This window comes from Salmo trutta, chromosome 12, assembly GCF_901001165.1.
Source record: "Salmo trutta chromosome 12, fSalTru1.1, whole genome shotgun sequence".
NCBI classification, from domain to species: domain Eukaryota; kingdom Metazoa; phylum Chordata; class Actinopteri; order Salmoniformes; family Salmonidae; genus Salmo; species Salmo trutta.
In genome coordinates, this window is record NC_042968.1 from 24925513 (window position 1) to 24947744 (window position 22232).

The window sequence follows — 22232 nt, forward strand, 5'->3', positions numbered from 1 at the left end:
GTATTGCAGGTGATGTTCTGTATTAACCTCCAGTAACTGAAGTGTAATGGTACATTATATTTTCTCTGATAGGAGAGAGGTATACAAGCTCCCATGTGGGTGGAAAAACAAGAACACGAACAAAAGAGTGAAAGCCCAGAGAACAGTGAAAGATGAATGTGTGTGTTGGTGTCGGTGTCTGTGTGTGTGGCAGGGGAGCTGTTAGCATTGTATAGGGAGCCCACCTGAGTGTCTGTTCAAACTGCGTGTGATAGGCAACCTCAGAAAAGACACAGGAAGAGGAGGGGTACACATAGTGCACCTTTGGCAGAGGTAGAATGCTCACCCTGGGAGTAAAACAAACGCTCTCGGCTGAACCCTGGCAACATGCCTGCTTTTAGTGTCTTCCAGGCGAATCCGAGGGGGAGAGATTATTTGTGTCATGCCGAGTCAAAGTGTCCATCTCCTACTTGAGTCTTTAGAGAGGAAGACAGCCCTGTGCTAATGCCCTGCGCATTCACTGCCGAACTAGGTCATTTAACAATGGAGCGAGCAGCAGTCGGCACTCTCCCCCTGCATAATACATTAAGTGTAATGTGCAGCAACTATTCAGAGGGCCCCGAAAGCTGTTATTTTATTCTGTAAATGCACACGGACATGACGTTTAACATTGTCACAGGCGAACGGAATGAACGGGTTTCATTGTGCGTCAAGTACAACATGATGCCAAGTTTAATCTGAGCATAAAGCAACATGACAAAAGGGAGAACACGGTGTGTTCTATAAAGCATGAGCCCTGAATACGTGATGGCTGCTGAGCTCTGGGCGCTAGCTGCAGACAGACAGACAGACAGACAGACAGACAGACAGACAGACAGACAGACAGACAGACAGACAGACAGACAGACAGACAGCAAAGATTACAGAGGGAAAACCTGAGCGCTGCAAAGAGAGGGCCCCAGTCCCTATTGTGTGCTGGGGATCACAAAGTATTCCTCTGTAACTCTATTTACAGCACCCCTGGCTCCTACTGTCTCTACCTCCTTTCCTCCCTCTTGTCATACATTATAGCATCTGCTGAATGCAGGCAGGGATGATAAAGGCAAGCTCAATCCACTTCCATCATGTCAAAGGAGTGGCTCTACAATAGAGCTAGCAGTTATTTCAAAGAACTAACGTGTTTCAGAAATGACTCATTCAGTTATTCTACTGATCAGCTATTCTCTTGATATGGAAAGAGATGTACTGTATATGCAGCCGTTTGTTCAGGTTCCTCATTGTCTCTCTCTCTCTTTCCTCTCTGTTTCTGTGTACTGTAGGAGCGGGCACATTTTGAGAGCCTTGGCCACCATCTTAGCAAACTGGGCGAGGATGGCAAAATCGGCCACAGAGTCATCGACCTCACCAGGCCAGAGGATCTGGATGGTAAGTACACACTTCTCTCCTATAGTTTTCCCATGCTGAAAAGCCATCCAGTCAGTTCTATGTAACAGTGAATTCTTCAGACTGCTGCCCCCCCCCCAGTGCACAGTGTGTTCCTATAGTGGACCAGAGAGAGGTGAGGGCTGCCAGAGCAGTAGACCAGGGGGAGCTGGGTTGGGGGGATAGTGGTGTTTGAAGGCGCCCACCGCTCCCTGGTTTTCACAGGTAGGTGAGGGGAGGACAGGGTGCCTGAGGACAAAGCTGGCCCTTCTCCAGGCCTGGCCCCGGCTGCCGCTGCGCTTGTTTGAGATCCTGGGCACAGAGGTGTAAATTCGTGTAGCACCCGTGTGACAAAGCATCATCTCCCTTTGTGGGCCTGGAGCGTAAACAGTGGCGAGGAATGCCTCGATGCGCCAATGTTTGTCTGACGTAAATATTTGTGTCAGTTTCCATGGCACTTCAGAGCCCCGAGCAGAGGGAAAATGAATCAGGCTCACCTTTAATAGCTGAAACATTCTCAAGATGGTGGGAGAGATATTTCTCAGGACAATACAAGAGCACTCGCCTCATTAGATCCCTTCTAAAAGCCCTTTTAAAACATTTCCCACCAATTTCCCCATTTCCCAACATTCCCAACAAAATAATTACAACACACAACATTTCACAAATGTTATGGTCTACCTCACATAAACCTGCTTGTTGACAAAGTCAAAGAACTGAAACATAAATTACTTGTCATGTCTGCTTTCACATCACACCCATAAATTCAGGATTAGAGGTGCAGTTAGTGGCCATAGAGGGATAGTTCCCACGTCGTCTCCGCAGCAGACTCTGTCCCACCCCTCTGGCCCTCAGGGTCCTCAGCCTCTCCCAGTTACCCCAGTGGGAACCTTTCTTCTGTGGCTACTGTGGAGTCAGGACAGGAGCAAGGCGCGCACCAGCCCCTGTCGTCAGGGATCAATTGTGTCCTTTTATGTCCTGTGCAGGGCCGAGGGAAAGGCCAGCGCCAGTCGCCTCTGGGAAGTGAGTTCCCAGCGGGCTGTGGATTAGGAGGCAGGGAGGAGAGGAGAGGCAGGGCCCACGGAGGTCCTCTTCCCAGGGGGAGAGAGAGAGTGGTGGCTAGAAGCCAGAGACATGCACATAGCTCACCAACACAGTCACCATTTCACCATCTCCACAAATATATCTGTCTGTTTCAACAGCACCACCAGATGAATGATGTGAGCAGGGTTTTAACATGATGCCCACCACATTAAAGCCCCTTTTTACAACCTGTTTACTTTGGAGAACAAGATCTGTGTTAACTTTTGAGGTTCTTGTTTGGAGGCATTATGCTGAGCAAATCTAAGAAAATACATGTTTACTATGAGAATGGATAGGATATAACAATTATAATAAGATTATTATCATTATTTACTTTAATTATTTGCCATTTTCAAATAATCTTAGCTGTCAACAGCATTTTCAACCGCTTACCCTTAAGTAATTTCTTGAGGGAGAGTCAGGTACTACATGTAAATATGATTCATTATTTTAAAGCAGGGACTTTTTATCCTGCAACACGGTATTCCACAGCAGCACAGAGTGTACTGCAGACACCTTTCTGCACCCCAACATGAGGAAAACTACTGGTAGTGTCTGAATATACCTGAACAGGCTGTAGCTGCTGCCTAGTGACCTCCCAGTCTGTCAGGGCAGGGGTCAATCTCCCTGCAGAGGAGAAACAGTCTTATTCAGAAGACCACTGTACAGCAGGCCTCGCTGCAGTTCACAGAAAGCTTTAGGTTGCTTAAACTAATATTTGCAAAGCATGCAGCAACCAAATTAACAGCTGCCAAAGTTCTAACGAGGGCCATTGGAAAATAGTGGCGTGGTATGGGAATAGATAGAATTTCCTTCATTTTGGAAAGCCACGAGCCACATGCATCAGCTCACCGCAAAGTCATTAGGTCTTTTTAAGCTCAGATGAAAAACATGAACAAATACCACAAAAGGCCTCAACCCAGCCTCTTTGTTCATTCACATATGGCTTGGTAGAAGTAGAATGGCACGCGGGTTGTGTGTTTGTCTAAAGCGCCTCCGCCAGAGAGGGTCCTGGGAGAACAAAGGAGGCGTTGAGAGATGTAGGGAGGCAGGTAACAGAGTTAATCTGAACGTACAGCACAATATCAGCCAAGGAGAAATAAGCAAGGCAGCTTGGCTAAGTAGAAATAGGCTAATAGACTTTTGTTGTACAGTAACAGACAGTGATGTTGTGTTTATTTGTCTTGGTAGCTCAGAGCTGTTGTTCAGTTTATTATCAGATGATTGTTTTGAGAGGTTCATGTTGTTGTTTTCTTTCCTAACCAGAGGTTCATGTTGTTGTTTTCTTTCCTAACCAGAGGTTCATGTTGTTGTTTTCCTTCCTAACCAGAGGTTCATGTTGTTGTTTTCTTTCCTAACCAGAGGTTCATGTTGTTGTTTTCTTTCCTAACCAGAGGTTCATGTTGTTGTTTTCCTTCCTAACCAGAGGTTCATGTTGTTGTTTCCCTTCCTAACCAGAGGTTCATGTTGTTGTTTTCCTTCCTAACCAGAGGTTCATGTTGTTGTTTTCCTTCCTAACCAGAGGTTCATGTTGTTGTTTTCCTTCCTAACCAGAGGTTCATGGGAATTATAGGCTGACTTTTATTGCCCTGAATGTTCCCATAAGAGGCTATTTGTTCAAGCTCAAACTAGGTGGTTTAGACATGAGACCATATCAGTTATAACTGTAATGTATTAGATCAATTAGGGTGTCCCTTTGTGAAGTTGGTTGATTCCTAACACAATGAATTCAAATGGTTTTTGATGAAAGGATAAAACATTACATTTGCAAACATTTACTTGATTCAGACAATTCCCTTTATACAGTTCACGTTTAATTTCCAATAGTTCTGTTTTGTTCATATAGGCCTATTCTTGCAGATGAGTGTGCCTGTGCCTGTGTGTGTCATTCCCATAGTCTGTTAGGACGGGGAGTTGGTTTTGCATGTCAGCCCAGGTTGCCCAGGTTTTATTGATTCATTCTGGAATAGTGAGATGTGAACAGCACCTCGCCCCACTTTAAGGCTGATGGCATGCGAGAGGAGATGGAGGAGACAAAAGTAAGAGCTATACTGTAGCATGCAAGTGCTAACATGTCAGCTTTTCCTTTACACACACAGAGAAATGGAAGAATTCAAAGCATCCAACTGGCATGTAATTGTTTAATTAGCGGACTATGAACCACGGCTTGAATAGAGGCACTGAGCACTGCATGTGTCATATCTGTCCATACACTGCATGTGTCATATCTGTCCATACACTGCATGTGTCATATCTGTCCATACACTGCATGTGTCATATCTGTCCATACACTGCATGTGTCATATCTGTCCATACACTGCATGTGGGCTGATCCCCTTCCTTGGAGGGAGAGGCCCTATTGTCAGCAGTAAATACCTTTAGTGAGAGGTGTTTGATTTGATTCCACTGGGCGTGGAGCAGGGAGGGCTTGGCAGGTTGGAGTGATTGTTGCCTGCTCACTGAGGCAGATCCTCCTGAGCAGATTCTGGGGTGACAGTCGGTGTTGCCCTCAGAACAAAGCCGAGGGGAAGGGGGAGAGAGGGGCAGCACAGCCCTCTGTCTCTGCTCGGCACAGGGTCTAGTCTGAACCTGCAGCACACAGGTGTCGTAGGCTGCTGGGCTTCACTACACTCTCTCTGTTTTTTCTCCTTTCTTTCCCTCTCTCTTCTTCATTTTGCCTCCATCTCTGACTTCTTTCTCGTTTCCCTCTTTCGCTCTTCCCCTCTCTCCTTCTCCCCTGCTCTCGCTCTCTCTCTCTCTCTCTCTCTCTCTCTCTATCCCCTCACCTTCTCTCTCTCTCCCTCTCCCTCTCTGTCTCTCTCTCTCTCCCTACCCCCCTCTCTCTCTATCCCCTTCTCCTTCTCTCTCTCTCTATCTCCCCCTCTCTCTCTCCCTCTCTCTCTCTATTCCTCCATCCTTCTCTCTCTCTCCCTCTCCTTCTCTGTCTCTCTCTCTCTCCCTGCCCCTCTCTCTCTCTCCTTCTCTTTCTCTCTCTCTATCCCCCTCTCCTTCTCTCTCTCGCACTCTCTCACTCTCTCTCTCTTGCCCTACCCGCCCTCTCTCTCTCGCTCTCTCTCTCTCTATCCCTCTCTCTCTCTCCCCCTCTGTCTCTCTCTGTAATTCACGCTGCTCATCTTCAGTGTGTGTGGGAGAAACAAATTAAAAGCAGATTCTCATATCGCTCCGTCACATTGAGCTGCAGGCCTCATGAATCACAATAAATTCGATTAGGCAGCCCTCCCCGTTCCCCCCCTCGCCCCCTCCCCAGCCCCAACCCTGGGGGCTGCCCTGTCACTGCTAAACATCTGTATTTATTTATACAATCACACACCTAACTAACTGCTTCCCCAACGTGCCGCTCCTCCCCAAAAAATCAATTAATGCTTGTTTGTAAATGTCAGAACAGTGTTGGGTGTTTTATTGAAGAGAGAAAACAGCATTGTTGTAAATTGCGTGTTACCCTTGTGGGGTGATGCTTGGTGAGCTATAGGCCCTGCTGCTGCTGCCAGCTCCCTCAGTGGCTGCTGCTGCTTCTGATTAGGACACATCATGATTACCCTGCAGGGCCAATGAGAGGGGGGCAGGGACCTCCCATGTGACCATACACAAGCACTGTGGCAGGGACGGACGCGGTCCTCTGTCCCGCGGCTCTTAGCAACCACCTTCTAGCCCAGGGTCAGGCTCATTTCTGCTCCCAGCTCCAAGTTCCAACACTGACAGACAGAGCCCTCAGCCCTGAGTCTGGTTCTGAATCTGGGTCTGCTTAGCTTGTCAACACTCCGTTCCACACTCACACAAAGCCACCAGGATGTTATAATGCTGTTTAGAGGAGCCATAGATTTCCCTTTCATTGCCTGCTGGTGCAGATACGAACTGGAGAAGAAGTTCTCCTCCTCGTCTTCCGCCTGGCGAACCAGAACCCAGGGCTTCACGGGCCTCATCTCTAATGAACTGATTCAAGTGGTTTGTTTCCTGGCGCTGGTGTCAGGGTGGCGGGCCGTGTTGTGTCCCCCTCCTTGTAAGAGGCTCACCTCTGCCCGTATGCATGCATGCCAGTATATAAATTGCTGAATCAGTGTCAGTGGCAGAGTAATGGCACGGGGGGCTTCGTAAATTAGAGCGAGCGATCCCGGGGCGCAGACACTGGCTGTCGTGTCTGAGTGAGCGCTACGCTCCTGCCCTAATGAATACCTTCATCTGGCCCGGCAGTCAGCAGATTGGCCTACGTTGATGGATACTGTCAGCCCCACGCCACACCACATTTCATTGCACAATAAACATGGCTGTCAAAACCAAACAAAGTGAAATCAATTCATCCTGTACAGTGAGTGCGTGCTAAATGAAATGAATGTACTGTGGGGATGATGGCAGCAGAGGTAGTGTATTATTTCCTGAATCCTGACGGCGTAAAGCAGGGAGGTAAAGACATATAGGTTTTTCTCAACCAGGCACGTGTACAGGTATGTGTGTGTTAAAGGGGATACTTCGGGATTTTGACAGTGAGGCCTTTTATCTACTTCCCCAGAGTCAGATGGACTAGTGGATACCATTTGTATGTCTCTGTGTCCAGTATGAAGGAAGTTAGAGGTAGTTTAGCGAGTCAATGCTAATTAGCGTTAGCTAGCAGATACCCATAGACATCCAGTCATTACGTTAGCAATTGTGCTAGAGCTAGTTAGCAACTTTCTTCAAATTGCACCCAGAGACATAAAAAGGGCATCCACAAGTTGACTCTGGGGAAGAAGATAAGGAGCATTGCCAAAATCCTGAAGTATTCCTTTAAGGAGAGATAAAAGGTGTGAGAGGAGTTTTTGTCTTGTGTGTATGTCTGTTGAGAAACAGGCTTTTTACATCAAGTTGGAGAAGAAAGGCTGGGCTCTAGAAGAGCTTGTTGACCGGGGTCTCTCCCCAGGGCTCTGAAGGAGGATGATCATATGAACAGTATGGTGCAGGCCAGTCTGAGCCAGAGAGGTAGCTATATCCATCCATGCACAGTGCAGAGCAGGCAGATGACAGCCGTATGACCGTCAGATGCCTGATATGACTGTGGCTCTGAGACTGTTGCCTGGCGGAGGCTAAATGACAAGAGCTGAGTCCCCAGGGCTCTGGCTGACGTACCGTGATGGTGTGAAGAGGCAAATTGCTCTGGCCTTCCAGATAAAGGGAAGCCTTTCTGGATCATAAATGTGTCGGTATGACTGTTAAACATGAGCTGGTGTAAATGGATTTGGAGGCCCTATATGGAGGCACAGCCCAGTGGGGGCCTGGGAGAATAGGGCCTCCTGCTGGACGGCCGGACCTCAGCTGGAGTCCCCCCTGAGTCCCAGCCAAGCCTCAGCCGAGTCCCAGGCCTCGCTCTTAGAGATCAGGCCTACCACCACAGGACCTCCATCCCCTTATCAGTCTGGACATGGCTGTCCACCCCAAGCCTAGCGGGACGTGTGTGTGTGCGCGTGTGCGTCCGTGCGTGTTGTCTCTCACCTGCTGTTTCCTTAAACAGTCTCCTATAGATAGTTAAAGCTCTATCTAAAGTTGAGCCAGTCCTCTTCTCGCCATGTCTTACTTCAGGGCTTATCTCTGCACTGTGCTGAATAGAGCCAGTGAATGAGTCTGTGGATAGTGAATTCATCACAGAGTAGCGCTACACTCCATTACTCATTAACAGTTTGATTTTGTTTATCAACTGAAATAATACTAGAAATCAAAGTGCAGGTAACGTGTGCCAAGATGGAGGGCTAGTAGAAGATCCTAATGAGAACACTTCACATGTGGATGATGAAATATGCATGAGTCATCCTAAGCTTTCCTTTCCAGATTTTGGATCATTAAAGATGGATGGTAGCATATGGAAAGCTTTTTTTGTCTTATTTTTCAAGCCTTGTTTATCAACATGTTTTTGTTTGTTTAAATATTCATACAGCTTTTATTTAATTCTTTCACATCTTACATATAAAAGGAAGCAAATGCGCATGCAAGCAGAAATCATTATCAGGCTGATGTACAGTTTAATACGGAGAGAGAGAGAAACTCTTCTCACATGCTGATTGTGAATGGCCTGATTGAGAAACAGCACTTTACTGAGGAGTTCTGTGTGTGTCGGTATGCTCTCATCTCACACTAAATGCGTGTGCATTGGGGGGGGGGGGGGGGGGGGGGGGCTCAGTATGTGTATGTGCTAGTTAGAATGGGCTTAAGAAGAAGAATGTTATATTAAGCACTTGGCAGAGTCTCTTCCCTCCTTGATTGTATTTTTCTTAGAAGCACTGCCTCACACACCATATTTGTTATTTAAGTTGGCATTCTTGCTTGTTTTAAAAAAACTTCTGGAACTTCAGTTTGGAACGTATGGGGCTGAATATAGAAGTGTGAATGCTTGTCGAGCCCCAGACAAAATATTTAACAGGCATTTAAGTCATGGTTCTCTTCTTTTGGGTTTGGATATATGTGTTGATCCGTAGGGTGGCTCCCCTGCTCTCACAATGTCCACTTGTTCTACATTCAAAACATGCTTGTCAAATCCAGTTGTCAGAGCCAGTCTGTTCCAGTGGAAAGGAACCTTGAGAACTCAATTTCCTTCACCGTGTAGTGTAGCACCAACCCTACCTCTGGTCTTGTCTTAGTCTAGCTCCAACCCTACCTCTGGTCTTGTCTTAGTCTAGCTCCAGCACCAACCCTACCTCTGGTCTTGTCTTAGTCTAGCTCCAGCACCAACCCTACCTCTGGTCTGGTCTTAGTCTAGCTCCAGCACCAACCCTACCCTACCCCTGGTCTGGTTTCAGTCCAGCTCCAGCACCAACCCTACCCCTGGTCTGGTCTCAGTCCAGCTCCAGCACCAACCCTACCCCTGGTCTGGTCTCAGTCCAGCACCAACCCAACCCTACCCCTGGTCTGGTCTCAGTCCAGCTCCAGCACCAACCCTACCCCTGGTCTGGTCTCAGTCCAGCTCCAGCACCAACCCTACCCCTGGTCTGGTCTCAGTCCAGCTCCAGCACCAACCCTACCCTACCCCTGGTCTGGTCTCAGTCCAGCACCAACCCAACCCTACCCCTGGTCTGGTCTCAGTCCAGCCCCAGCACCAACCCTACCCTACCCCTGGTCTTGTCTTAGTCCAGCTCCAGTACCAACCCTACCCTACCCCTGGTTTGGTCTCAGTCCAGCTCCAGCACCAACCCAACCCTACCCCTGGTCTGGTCTCAGTCCAGCTCCAGCACCAACCCTACCCCTGGTCTGGTCTCAGTCCAGCTCCAGCACCAACCCTACCCTACCCCTGGTCTTGTCTTAGTCCAGCTCCAGCACCAACCCAACCCTACCCCTGGTCTGGTCTCAGTCCAGCTCCAGCACCAACCCTACCCTACCCCTGGTCTGGTTTCAGTCCAGCTCCAGCACCAACCCTACCCCTGGTCTGGTCTCAGTCCAGCTCCAGCACCAACCATACCCCTGGTCTGGTCTCAGTCCAGCTCCAGTACCAACCCTACCCTACCCCTGGTCTGGTTTCAGTCCAGCCCCAGTACAAACCCTACCCTACCCCTGGTCTGGTCTCAGTCCCTCCCCAGCACCAATCCTACCCCTGGTCTGGTCTCAGTCCAGCACCAACCCTACCCTACCCCTGGTCTGGTCTCAGTCCAGCTCCAGCACCAACCCTACCCTACCCCTGGTCTGGTCTCAGTCCAGCCCCAGCACCAACCCTACCCCTGGTCTGGTCTGTCCAGCTCCAGCACCAACCCTACCCTACCCCTGGTCTGGTCTCAGTCCAGCTCCAGCACCAACCCTACCCCTGGTCTGGTCTGTCCAGCTCCAGCACCAACCCTACCCTACCCCTGGTCTGGTCTGTCCAGCTCCAGCACCAACCCTACCCCTGGTCTGGTCTGTCCAGCTCCAGCACCAACCCAACCCTACCCCTGGTCTAGTTTGATCCCAGTCTCAGCCCCAGTCTCAGTCCCAGTCTCAGTCCCAGTCTCAGTCTCAGTCCCAGTCTCAGTCTCAGTCTCAGTCACAGTAGTAGTGATGACAGCCCATTGGGTATGGGGGTTGAACCTGGCTCGTAGCAGTCGATTAATTGCTCGCCTCGCTCTCTCTTCTCCTTCTTGTTCCTACTCTGGTGTTTCCAGGGTGGAAAGCTCTGAATGGCTCTGGTACCGGAGCAGATAAACCACAACAGTATTATTGTTGGCCTACAGGAGGCGCCAGCACAGCCGAGGCACGGGTCTACAGAGAAGCCCGGGGGAGGAACAGCAACGAGCCCCACATCAAGAGACCCATGAACGCCTTCATGGTGTGGGCCAAAGATGAGCGCCGCAAGATCCTGCAAGCCTTCCCAGACATGCACAACTCCAACATCAGCAAGATCCTGGGTAAGCCTTTCTTCTTTCTCTCTCTCTTCCAGCCATTACAGAGTCTGTTACAGTCTGTTAGCCTTCCTGTGTTAGATTATGTTTAAAAAAAATTCTGACCAAGTTGGAAGGAACAGGATCGGATTTGGTTAGAAAGTCAGGAAACTGGCATGAAAATATATATTTTTATAGGTTTGTTGAAACTAGCGTTCTTAGGGTTGTCAATGAGAATTTTGTCTCTCCCACAGACACTGAAAAAACAGTCCTTATACACTTGATATAATCAGTTTACTATTAAATGATGTTGTAGGCCTTCGTTAAAATGAAATGTTCCCTATTAAGCACAATGAGGTGAAACAATAGCAAGTGCCCAAAATCGGCTTCCCTTTTGAAAGCCTGGTGTAGTATACTCCTCCTCAATAGCCCCCCCCCCCTCTCTCTCTCTCCCACAAATCTCCCCTCAGCTGGGTATAAACACTAGGCTGTTTGGCTGTTGGCAATAGTGATAAACGTGTAGTGTTTAAACCACTATGTTAACAACAAGAAGAAACAGAACGCCATTCATGAAACAGTGGAACACTGTGGAGGCAAGTTGCCTGACGGACAGAATGAAACGCGTTACTGTTCGTGACGGGAGACCCAGCGGTCTGGCGGTCCAGAGCTGAAATCTACAGTCGTTCATTGATATGTCGAAAATATTTGTTCTCCGTATAAAAAAGTCCATTTTTTCTAACTGCGCATTTGATTCATACAGGGTATAACTTAAAACCTTTAACAGTTTTAATCTCTCAATGACTTTTATGCTCAGCTGCCAGCTGAAGCCCACTATGGTTAATACCTGTCTATGTGGACATAAACATTTGTAGCCCGGTACCAGTGGGAGTGGGGGGTGAGGCGGAGGGAGGCGGGGGGTGGCATGTTGTCTGATTCGCCACAGTGGCTCAATCAGCCCTGGCTTACAGATGGATTTACCGCCATGTCACTGCCGTCAGTGTTTGTCATGAAAAATGACAGTGGTTAAATGGGTCTCGTCCCCACTGCACTGAGAGTCAATAGATCACAGCCTTTAAAAGTGGCGTCACCCAGGCAGGAGCAGGACACACTAGAGATCAGCTAGAGTCTATTTACAGGCTTGGTGTAGTTTCTGTTAACTCACCCACAGCCCAGCCACTGGCTTTATGGGTTTACATGGTTACTACAGAGACCACAAAATAATATACTGTATCCACAATGGAAACTCCTATTTGCATTGATATATCTATTGATGCTTATTAAGTACTTATTCCAAAGTCCTTTTTACACCTCTGTAGTGAAAATGTACATTCAAAGTGTATGTTTTACTGATATCTGTGTGTCTGTGCTGTGTTACAGGCTCTCGCTGGAAGTCTATGACCAACCAGGAGAAGCAGCCGTTCTATGAGGAGCAGGCCCGTCTCAGTAAGATCCACCTGGAGAAGTACCCCAACTACAAGTACAAGCCCCGGCCCAAGAGGACCTGCATCATCGATGGGAAGAAGCTCCGCATCGGCGAGTACAAGCAGATGATGCGCTCGCGACGACAAGAGATGAGGCAGTTCTTCACTGTGGGGTAGGTGCACAGTGAAGAACGCCAGGCTTAGAGCACAGGCGCGACACACACACACGTAGACACACAGCTAAATGACTCTTCTGAAATCAGTTGGCTTTTTGCCTGAGAACAGACTCTCTCTTCACTGTGCTTACACTAAAGATGGTTGTAATGTGTCTGGTAACTTGTCACACTAAGCCCCTGACCTTCGAATCAACCCAATTCATCAACCCGTTAAATCATGTATGTTATACAGCCCTCAGAATAGATGAATAACGTTTTATCTAGTTTCCCTTTTCCGTAACAAAAAAAAGTGTTCTTTTTTTCTCCACGTGTAGTGATGACGGTGGCGATAGTTCGTCGTACGCAATTTCCAACCGATTTGCGGAGCATTAATGAAACCCCAAATCAAACACATTATCTCATCCACTTTACTGTCAAGTGTTTTTTAATAGTAGTGATTTATCAATTTGAGACAATAGCCCACAGCAATAGCAGAGAAAGAGATGCCAACATTATTACAGGATATAAAGCATAAGTATAGATTTACAGAGGGCTGGAGGGCAGCTGTCTGGAGCTTAACTTCCTAATTTACTGCGTGTGGTCAGTAAGGAGAAGGCTTCTCCAGGTGTTCCCTCATCACCCGTAAGCTATACGATCACTGGAGTATCAATCACTGCTAAAACACCAGATGAGAGAGAGAGAGAGAGAGAGAGAGAGAGCGCACTAATCACCAATCGGCTTTATGTTACCAATAAACTGGGTGCCGTTTCAGAACGACTCAGAACGGTGCTGTCTGGACAACTGTTCTCCCAAATCATTTTCACAGAACCATTGGCTGAGAACACACCTCTGTGGAGAACAGTTAATCCAGCTAGCTCTCTCAGTTTAAGTGCTGAAGTGGAGGTGTCTTTAGGGTTGACTCGAGCAGCACACACACTGTCAGCATTCTTTCCATTTGCTCATCCCATGTGATTCTAATTGTTTTCCTTTATACATATTTGAAGTAAAGTCTTTTTCCATCTAAATAAGAACACAGAACTGATATTGTTATGAGAAGTCTGGATTATAATGATGAAACAGGAACAAACTTATCTAATGGTCTCTCTCTCTCACTGTCCTTTGTTTTCTCCCTACAGGCAACAACCGCAAATCCCCATCAGCACCAGCGCCGGCGTGGTCTACCCTGGGGCCATAACCATGGCAACGACCACACCCTCCCCTCACATGACGTCGGAGTGCTCCAGCGCCTCAGCAAGCCCGGAGCCGGCCATTCCCGTCATCCAGAGCACCTACAACATGAAGATAGAGCCCAGTGCCATGTTAACCAACGACCCCATCATCAACGGAGGGGTAGATGAGATGGACATGTACGAGGACTTTGACGAGGAGCCCAAATCGGACTACAGCAGTGAGACTGAGACACTGGAGCCCATCGTCAGCGCTAACTGAGGCCTCTCAACACCTGAGCCGAGACATACACACATTCATACTGGAGAACCATCCCCAGGGCGGAAGACTGACTGAAGGAGGAGAAACAGAAGAACAAAAAAAATACAGAACAAAAAAGAACTGGTTCTGTTGATTTATCATTTAGGAGCCTGCATGCATATGTGGCTGCGTCAGAATCAACAGCTAAAGGTCTTAAATCTTTCTTACAGTGTGTGAAGCAGTTTGGTTTAGTTCGTTTAGTTTTTTGTTTTTTATTATCTCATTGTTTATTTTTTATGTTTTCTTCATGGACATTTACACAATTAGGTTATTGCCTATACAACTTTGGATGACAGGACTTGAAATGTAACGTTTGATATGAATCCATAATTCTTACAGTCTTACTTTTTTTCTTATGATATACATATTATTTCTCTTCAGTTAAATGCTTTTAATAGATTTCATTACTGTTTTTGATGGGAGTTATATATTCTCACTCAGGTATGCTGTGCCAGCCAACAGCTTGTGAATGTTTTAAATCTGAATTTATTTGAAACTATTTAGAAAGCAAAATATTTGGAAATTCATATTAACTAAAAACAAACAAACAGAAGAATTCCACAATTCTGGGACATAATCAGACTCCCTTATTATTAATTGTATTAGTATTATTATTATAATAATTATTATTGGTATTATTAACATACTGTACAATTTTGTGCAGATGTGCTAAACATTTCAAGGTTTTTTTCTCTTAAATAATTTGTTTGAGTCTCGAGGGAGAGACTCGAGTCTTAGACAATCTCTTAATATCTTAGTGCGGCTTCAAAATCCAGTTTCTTTAAATACCTTCTATATTGAAACACTCAGGAATCTGGAGACAGTGTGCTGTGTCTAGGGCAGGAACAGGAAGTGATGCAATAGCTTCAGGTGTGGTTGTTCATAATGGCAGCTGTTCTCCATGGAGACCAATGCGGTGACCAACAGGCCCTTCTCTCCCTGTCCCTCTCCAGCTCATGTCACCAGCCCAGTCTAACACAGAGCACTGGAACACTCCCCTCACACTCTCTGCTCATTCTTCAACTCAGTCTTACCAAGTTCTTAATCAGAGTGATTGTAATCAGGCCAGAATTCCAAGGGGCCAAAGGCATCCAATCTGTGGGATTGGAAAGGCAGCGAACGGCAGCTTTGGGAGCATTATAATCACAAATTGCTGTTTTACAATGTGTAGCTACAGTACATTCGGTTGAACACTTTAGCCCCTACTGGAGCGGCAAGTTTTAAAGTCTTTGGTCTTACATTTTTTTTGTTAAATCTTAAGTATTTTTTCAACATTGTAAATCTTAAATTGACACGAGAAGGTCTTAAAGCAGAGTTAACTACTGCAGCAGTCTTAAGAGAAGAGGCAGTGTGTGAGGGAATAACATCGTGTTTTTATTAAAGGAGGGTTACAGACAAAGTATTACATTCTAACAAGTCATATTAAACACAACAGTATTTCATTCATAAGTCACACCAGATATGAGATGGTGATTCTCTACATTCATGCACTTAGATATTAACACTTACTACTTCATTTTTCAACTAAGTTAATATTTTATATTGAACAAAATTTGTGTTGTTTTATAATGACCAGTTGCCTATTTTACATAAAGTTAAACTTAAGTATTTTAGAGCAATTGAAAATGCACTTCTGTATTTTATTTATATACAGACAATGAATATGACATATAACACAATCAGTCAGCTCTTAATCTTGTGACAATCAGTCACAAACTCAAAGTCCTTTACCTCTTGAATGTTTTTTTTTACCAGTTGAACAGATCCCAGGTTGTTACCTATGGAGAAACAGCTAGAGATGGCCAGCAGTCAAGGCCCTACTGTCCATAATACAGCCCTCCTACAGGCCAGAAGGACTAAGTGCCTCCCTCTCTGCCCTGCCCCTGCCCTGTCTCGACCCCTGCCCATGGCAACCCCCACACCCAGGGGCTGCCATCTGGCTCAGAGTGGCAGACAGCGCTATCTGGGGAGAGGAGAGAGGGTGAACAATAAGGACGGGGCACGTAGAGCTTATTGTGCTCTCCATCAAAGCACAGACAGTGAGGCCTCCACCCTGGCTCCCACCCTGGCCCAGCCACTAGGCGCTGGCGAGCAGATGGATCAAGTACATCAAGCTGTGGGGGATTATTAAAATGACTGACGAGTGGATATCATCTCAAATGCAGCATTATTAATGCATGAGCCCGGCTATTCTCCTCCCGTGCCCTTGAACCTGTCCATTTCAGACCAAGCCCAGAGGTTTAAAATGATCTAAATGGCTGGTCACCAGCGCTGGCTGTCTGCATGGCCAGGACTCCCTCCTACTGCTGGTCACTGCATTACTCTCCCAGGTCTAATTGATACAGATGGCTCTTTAGTACTTTTAATTTTACTCGACCCATTCAGAGCTGGATTTTATTGTTTTGTGTCCACGTTTGAAAGCATTTATCTTAAGTCTTAGAAGTTTTTAAGCACCTCATTATTAATTGCCATTTCAGTTTCTTTTTCTTTTTTTGGTTGGTTGGTTTCTTTGTTGCTATTGTTGTTTTAAGGTACAATGCTTTTTTTCTAGGATTTCCTCCCATACACAAACCTAAACGGATTTCCCTCCAGGTCAACATGTCTAGGTTTTTAAGCTGTTACTTCTGTTTGCTGGTTGATTGGTTGATTTGTACGGGATTTGTACATATTTCTATGTCCATGCCTAACCAATTCAGTGTGCTGGTAGTTACAAAAGGACTGTTGATAGGACTGAAACTTGACTGCGCTTGTATAACAAAAAAATACAAAAAACGAAGAACTTATATCTCGCAAGGAGTCAAAGTGTTATAAGCACTGGATATAAATTGTATTTTTATCAATTCTGACTAATGTGAAGCTGTTGTACCAGAAAAAAACCTGAATGAACAAAAGTCCCGACGACTTGGACTCGTGGGCTCGTTCTCACAATTACCAGATTTGAATAATTTTTCAGTCTACTTGTTTTGTTTATTTATGCAAAGACATGTGTAGTGAATGAATACTTTGTCTAAGCTCCAGGGCCACCAAGGGGAGAGAGACAGCGCGCGCGAGAGAGACTGAGCAGTAAACTCGACAGAAGGCTTGCATAGTAACTGGTTAGCTGAGAAACACCGGATTTCAGACACGCATTTTATTGGTCACATATGTTTTGTGTTGTATATTGTATTTGAAGCTATATAGTGAGTATAGACATTTTATTGTATTTATTAGCCACTGGTGGCTCTAAAATTGTCAGTAGAACATAATGAAAGGACAATCAGAGAGAGAAAAAAAGATGTTTAATGAATTGGAGCTTCATTTTTCAGTAAATTCACCATTTCATTATAGATTTTATTGTAAATACAACATAGGAAATAGAATTATATTTTTGTTCATAAGTACTTAGTGAAGTATAAGTTATGTATTTGACTGTTATTTTTTTCTTCCTTTTTTACATCAGTGTATGTTGATCCATGTTCTTAAAACTGACAGGACGGAGCTGTAGCTGAGATAGACAGACAGGCCCCTTCTTGCTAGCGTTTCAATGACCTCCCTCAGACAATTCAAGGAGCCAATCAAAACCCAAGCTGTACTCCGTAGCCTTGGACAAACATTAAGGACAAACATTAAGGACAAACGTTTTTTTTAATAAATAACTTCATTTTTATCTAATTACATGCACAGTTGGTACAAATAAAGTACTCTGTATCTTTCATAAGGACAGTGCTAAAATTCATCTGAACAACAAGCAGTTAAGATGTATACATTTTTATTAGTCAACTTGCGTTTGCAATCATGACTCAATCCTAGTGACATACCTTATCACTTGTGTTTCGTGTTTTTCACAGCCCTCAGTGGTTATACTGTTATGTGTCAAATTTGAACGGAGAGGTTGATAGTAGCATAAATGAATAGCTACATTTTAATTGCACATCCGCATGCATTTGTTACATTTAAAATTAGAATGACCCAAGAGGATTTTATTCATTGGCAATTTTACACAAGTTCTTGGGGAGCTGAAATTGAAGGGAGTGTGCAAATATTTATTAGTTTTAACGTGGCACAATGCAGAGCCACTCGTGTGTATTCTAGGCCTATACTCTTTTTGTCCTTTTCTATGTGTTGCTGACCTTTTTAAAGGTAGCCCATCCAGCCATCAGCAAAGTGTAGTCATGACCTTTTCTATTAATCCATCTGTCTCTCAGCCATGTAAATGCGAACAAGATTCAACAACTGAAGACTAAGCTTGTATGCTGTTTCAATAACTTAATAACTGTAATTATTTTTTCTGTCATTGAACTTTGTGATGTATATGGTGGGAATGTTCTCTGTGTTAATTTAATTAGCACAATTCACTGACATGCTGGACTGACATGCTAGCTGCTGTTCAGGAGTGTAACATTTGCTGTTGGGGACAACTTATACAGTTGTCAATGGTACTTTGCTTTCTAGATTTATTTTTTGTCTCTCAAGCAACACTGTGTGTGGCTCTTCTGTCGCTGGGGCTGTTGCTGTTTTGAAACCGCTGGCAGACTGATACAGTTTTCTGCGTAGTTTTCTTGGCAGGTACCTAGGCCCATGGCAGGTATTGTTTGGGCGTAACTAGAGAAAATGAAATAGTGTCTGTTGCTGCTTTGAAAAAAAGTTTTAATTCTGAAAATGTAAATAGTTTATCATAATATCTTGTACAGTCCAGTGTAAAGTTTTTAATTGAACTTAAAAAAAAGGTTGCCATCACATTTGTGTTCACTTTCTTCTTCATACAGTACAAAAGGACAGCTACTTGCTGAGGATATTATTGTTAAATTAAAAAAAGGAAAAGGTACTAAAATATTTTATTTCGCTTAGCTTCAAAATGTAAACCAGCAAGTCTTTGGTTTCCATGTGCAGTATTGACGTGAGGTAAACTTAAGGTGAAATAATTCTACAGTGGTATGTATTGGAGACCAGTCTCCTCTGTGTTGGTAGTATTAATACACTATATCAAATAAATACACCAGATGACTGACACATTTGGGTGTATCTAGGCACCTTAGTAATGTGTGCAAATATCTAGGTTGTGTTCCCCACAGGATGCATTCAGGCATATTGTAATGTAACATCATCTTTCTATATGTACTCAATCCATTGATGTAACAAGGCAGGAATAGGTTGTTTAACTGCCTGTTTAAGCTCATTTACCTCAAGAGTTTCCTCCTTTTGCGTAAAAGAGTAAGAAATTGTGTGACAAAGTCTCACCATCACTCCCATCTTTTGTACTGCTGTTGACACTTACAAATTAAAGAGACATTTTGTTTTAAGATCCGAGTCTCTATTTTGTTGTTGTTGTGCGTTGATTGTCCATTGATTTCCCATGCTACATTGATTTCCCATGCTACATTGATTTCCCATGCTACATTGATTTCTCTTGGTACTTTTCAACATTTTATTTTCTACTGCAGGGTGGGATTGCATTTTTTAAGGACAATTATTTACCTAAGGTGGCCCATAAGTTATAGTTTATCATTAGAGTGAGTGCCACAAACTGATGTTCACGTTAACTAATGGTAGAGATTATATTATTGTATGGTGTCCATTTTCAGACATCCTCAACCCCATGCCTAAAATATTATGTTACTCAAACAAACAAATGTTTATTACCTTTTTGTCTCTGAAACCCTGCAGCATCCCAGCCCTCCGGTCCAATGAGAAGAGACCATTAGGGAGACAGAGAGAGCATGCAGGTAAGGTGTGTAGAGGACCTGTGCCCTATCGCCAGGTAGACGTTCAGAGGGCAAGGCCCAGTGTGTGTGCTCCTGCAGCCAGACACAGACAGGTTTATGTGCCAAGCTGAGCCAGAGGAAAGGTCAGGCAGGGAGCGATCAACTCAGACGACGTGTGGTCATTCATCTCCTTGGATCCCTGCCATCCATGGCTCATCAACATCTTGCTAGGCCTAGGGTCGAGGGTAACAAGATGGAGTCATTTTTAGGCAAGGTTTCAGGAAACAACAACCTTTCAGAGGTGTTTGATTCCAAGACAATTAACAACACTGTGGTCTTATATTTCTTTTGAGATTACGTTTCTGATATACACTACAGTTGTCATTGTTTCAAGTTGATATAAACATGCAGTCATTTCTCTGCTGCCATAAACAGTCCCTCTTTCCATTCACAAAAAAACGATTTGCAGTTATGGTGAGCTATATATCAGGGCTGTAAATAAAATGCATATCCATGGTGTATACGGCTCAGCAGGGAGGAAATCTGCTTTTACTTTCTTCAAACTTCTGTTTGCTGGAGTAAAAAAATACAAAATAAATAAAGGTTCTGGAACAGGAGCCATTTCCAAACATTTTGGAAAACCATTTAAGTGTCTTTTGTTCTGTTCATCAATCTTTTTTTGTCTTTTACCAGTGTGCTGCCTGTTAGCTGTCCTCCTGAGAGCGTAAAAGCCCCAGTTTAACTGCGGCGTCTATAATAGACGCCTCTGTCAGCTCTCTCCAGCAGAAGCGCCCAGCGGTAGATGGAAAATTAGACATATACCGCTGCACAATAAATCTTATAGTAATTCTCCAAGCTTGCATTACGAATAATGGCCAGGAGAAAAGCCCTGTGCTTTGTGTATTTCTCTTTAAGTTACTGTGCATGGGTGTGTGGGTGTACAACATTAAAATGATACTGGGCCTGTGACATTTTAATCTTGAGTGAAAGACAATAATTCTAATTTCCTTTGGCCCATATTTTTTATCTTCGATGTGCCATGCTTTTTTCTACGCTTGCCAGATGGAAGAAGGGGGTCGGGGAGGGGGGGTTAAGAGGTCTAGTGAGGTATGGAGACTAATGCCACTGCCTGTAAGTGGCCTGTTTAGATGAACTGTCACAGTGTTACTACAAATGTAGGTGTTTGGGCTGCAGATAATAATTAATACAATGTTGCTTCTGCTGCACACTGGCAGGACTGCAATTTCACCACTCCGATGACTAAACATTGTAGGGGGGAGGCGCCTGGAACAATATTTTACTGTTCTGGAGTCCCTGTCTGCCCTTGCGCTCCACGGCATGGCCACTGAGCCCAGTGAATCAGTCAGAGAGCGCCGGCTCCCCAAGCACAGCTGCTATTTATCTGATTTTCTCATTAGACTTGACTCATGACTTTATTGTAGGCCGACTGCCTTTGGCAGAGCTACTGCAATGCTGAAGTATTACTCTCTCTCTCTGAGCAGTTTGAGTGTTGCTCTCCCTCGCGATCTGCAGGTACTTCAATCTATGTATGGTTTTACTCTGTCAATCTGACTATTAAAGGAGAATATTTCATGGATTTCATGATAAAATTAATTTCAATATTTTTGGGAGTGAGACACACTGACGGACCAGATACCCAGCATATGTATCCAATAGAAATACACTGAGTGTACAAAACATTAAGAACACCTTCACTTTCCATGACAAAGACTGACCAGATGAATCCAGGTGAAAGCTACAATCCCTTATTGATGTAACTTGTTAAATCCACTTCAATCAGTGTAGATAAAGGGGAGGAGACAGGTTAAATAATTATTTTAAAGCTTTGAGTCAATTGAGACCCACGTGGCTCAGTTGGTAGAGCATGGTAGAGCAAAGCTGTTAAAAAGAGAACATTGTATTATTTCTTTGTACTCCCTGACGAAGGCCATGCAGCCGAAACGCGTCGGATTTTTAAAAACATTGTTTCTATTGAATATGCCATACTAATAAAGGCATTTTAATCTATTATATGAAGAGTGCCTTGGTCCTCCTTTCTTTTTGATGGTAGAGCATGGTGTTTGCAACGCCAGGGTTGTGGGTTCGATTCCCACAGGGGAACAGTACGGGGAAAAAATGTATGAAATGTATGCATTCACTACTATAAGTGGCTCTGGATAAGAGCGTCTGCTAAATGACTAAAATGTAAATGTAAAAAATGAGACACGGATTTTGTATGTGTGCCATTCAGAGGATGAATGTGCAAGACAAAAGATTTAAGTGTTTTTGAACTGGGTATGGTAGTAGGTGCCAGGCGCACAGGTTTCTGTCAACAACTGCAACACTGCTGGATTTTTCACTATCAATGGTTTCATGTGTGTATAAAAAAAAATGGTATTTTTATTTCAGCTTTATTTAACCCGGTAGGCCAGTTGAGAACAAGTTCTCATTTACAACTGCGACCTGGCCAAGATAAAGCAAAGCAGTTCAACACACACAACAACACAGAGTTACACATGGAATAAACAAACGTACAGTCAATAACACAATATAAAAAGTCTATATTCAGTGTGTGCAAATGGCATAAGGAGGTAAGGCAATAAATAGGCCATAGTAGGGAAGTAATTGCAATTTAGCAAATTAACACTGGAGTGATAGATGTGCAGATGATGATGTGCA

The 22232-nt window shown here is 44.7% G+C and overlaps 1 protein-coding gene across 18 annotated transcripts in view; it reads left to right on the top strand.

Annotated features, from left to right (window-relative positions):
- The window catches only part of LOC115203234 (transcription factor SOX-6), a 193700-nt gene extending 174549 nt beyond the window's left edge, over positions 1-19151 (top strand). For 10 of the 18 annotated variants that reach the window (XM_029767735.1, XM_029767739.1, XM_029767734.1 and 7 more), the window contains 4 exons: positions 1299-1404; positions 10593-10835; positions 12186-12402; positions 13521-19151. In XM_029767735.1, the coding sequence (XP_029623595.1) occupies positions 1299-1404; positions 10593-10835; positions 12186-12402; positions 13521-13833 (879 nt within the window). In that variant the 3' untranslated portion in view covers positions 13834-19151. The remainder of the gene's footprint in view (positions 1-1298; positions 1405-10592; positions 10836-12185; positions 12403-13520) is intronic. The other 8 variants (XM_029767727.1, XM_029767730.1, XM_029767731.1 and 5 more) reach the window with 4 other exon arrangements.
- Positions 19152-22232: the final 3081 nt, after the last annotated feature.